This window comes from Silene latifolia, chromosome 9 (genome assembly GCF_048544455.1).
Source record: "Silene latifolia isolate original U9 population chromosome 9, ASM4854445v1, whole genome shotgun sequence".
Lineage (NCBI taxonomy): Eukaryota > Viridiplantae > Streptophyta > Magnoliopsida > Caryophyllales > Caryophyllaceae > Silene > Silene latifolia.
Genome location: NC_133534.1, coordinates 187,672,603 through 187,674,744, shown reverse-complemented (window position 1 = coordinate 187,674,744; position 2,142 = coordinate 187,672,603). Strand labels below are relative to the sequence as shown.

At 44.1% G+C, this 2,142-nt stretch overlaps 1 protein-coding gene across 1 annotated transcript; it reads left to right on the top strand.

Annotated features, from left to right (window-relative positions):
- Positions 1 to 608: 608 nt before the first annotated feature.
- LOC141602001 (uncharacterized) lies at positions 609 to 1,658 on the top strand. The gene has a single exon (XM_074422310.1). The coding sequence runs from the start codon at positions 609 to 611 to the stop codon at positions 1,656 to 1,658; it is 1,050 nt and encodes a 349-aa protein (XP_074278411.1).
- The last annotated feature ends 484 nt before the right edge of the window (positions 1,659 to 2,142 follow it).

Below are 2,142 nucleotides of genomic sequence, written 5' to 3'. Positions count from 1 at the left end.
GACTAAAATCGACTCAAATTTGGGAGTAGTGTGGGCCGTGGGGGAGTAGCGGGGTAGAATACAGAAATGGCGTGGGAGAAGCGTGTGGTGGAGGTTGTATTTGAGTTGTTGATTAACTAACTAACTTCACATGCCTTGCCCACTGTTTTCTTGGCTCTACCTTTAGACCCTGGAAATTGACAGATAACCTTTTTTAACATTATAACCAATCACAAATTCTCATTTGTGACGGTAATATCCGTCACAAAGGTCAAATAAAATCCATTTGCATAGATAAAGACAAGTCTTTTGTAATTCTCAAGGCACCTTTACTTTTGTCTTTGCTAACAATGTAAGTGGTACTTGACCCGTGTTAGGAATATCGGTTATACCTATTACGAGATTATTATGTGATATTATTAGTCAACAATATCCCGTAATTATAGGCAAATATCATCACATTATTATTGTATTCACACGTTGAATTGTAACTATATAAGCCAGTGCATTCATCAATAAAACTCAACATTTCCCCTCATACGATCTTAACATGGTATCATAGCTTTTTTCACACACAACCCTAAATATTACACAAAACTAAAACCACGAAAATCCTTAAGTCGGCTGCCATGGGCGACAAGCTCGATTCCACTGTCGAATTTCCCAAAATCGACCCTTCGAGCCCGTATTATCTCGGATCCCAAGATGGACCCGGCGCAAAAATATCCCATATCATGCTTCGTCGTGATAATTACCATGACTGGCAACACTCCATGACGATGTCTTTAAAAGCTCAACGCAAATTCGGGTTCATAGACGGTTCGATCAAAAAGCCAACAAGCAAATTTGACCTCGACAATTGGGAGGCCGTTCGCTGTACACTCGTGGAATGGCTTCGCAATACAATCGATCCCTCCATTCTCGACAACGTCTCCTATGTGGCCGATGCATCGGTGTTATGGCTAGAAATAAAAGAGCAGTTTGATGTCATCGACGACACCAAAATTCACGGTTTGAAAACTCAACTCCATAACTGTAAACAAATCAAAGCTATGGACGTAACCACTTATTATGGTAAATTGACATCTCTCTGGGATGCCCTTATTGTGCACGAACCACCATTTGCGTGTAAGTGTGGCAAGTGCGAATGCGAAATAGGTCCGGCTGCTCTTAAGCGTCTAGATAATGAACGATTGCACCAGTTTTTTATGGGTCTTGATTCGTCTTTGTATGGCGGTGTTAGGTCTCAACAGTTCCAATTAGACCCCCTCCCAAGCCTAAGTCGTGCCTATAGTGTGGTTGTTCAACAGGAACGCTTGCGGTCAGACCCCTTTACTCCTGACGTGTCTGAAGTCGCGGCCTTTGCTGTCCCTAATTCCTCTGTCGACTGGAGGGTGTTACGGGACCAGGAAAGGGGCGAGCGTCGCCAACTATTTTTCTCTTTCTGCGAGACAAGGGGCCATGAGGTCTCGAATTGTTTCTTCAAAACTAAACGGTTCCCGGATTGGTGGGGTGAAAGGCCACGAACGGTGGCTGAATATCGACGTTGGAGGAAGGAAGGCCCTCGTGGGAAAGACATGGGGACCTCGAGTTCGGGCTCTAGGCGTGACAAGGAACCCGCTGCACGCACACGTAAATGCAGTCATATCGGGCGCTACTGCTTATTCTCTCCTTGCTAATGATCTTCTCAGTGGTATGTGTTCTTGGATACTCGATACAGGAGCCTCTAATCATGTTACAGGTACCCTAAAATATTTGGAGGACAGGTACATAATTCCGGGTAGACCCGTTTTACTACCAAACGGACAACAAGTGACGTCCACGATAATGGGTTCCGTATATATCAATCCGTCTCTCACCCTTCGCAATGTGCTATTTGTTCCAACTTTGAAATGTAACTTAATTTCTATATCTCAACTTACGACAAACACTGACTATTATTTTGGATTCTCCCAAAATTGTTGTCTCATACAGGACCGTTCCCTGAGGACGACGATTGGAGTCGGTGAGCTAAGGGATGGACTTTATTGGATTTGCGCGGGGGAGCGACCTTTGGCGGTTCATAGCATAACCGATCAAGGTACCTTTGATCTTTGGCATAAGCGTCTGGGGCATCGGTCAGATAAAATTGTCAAGACCATTCCCTCTTTGAGTAGTTTAATT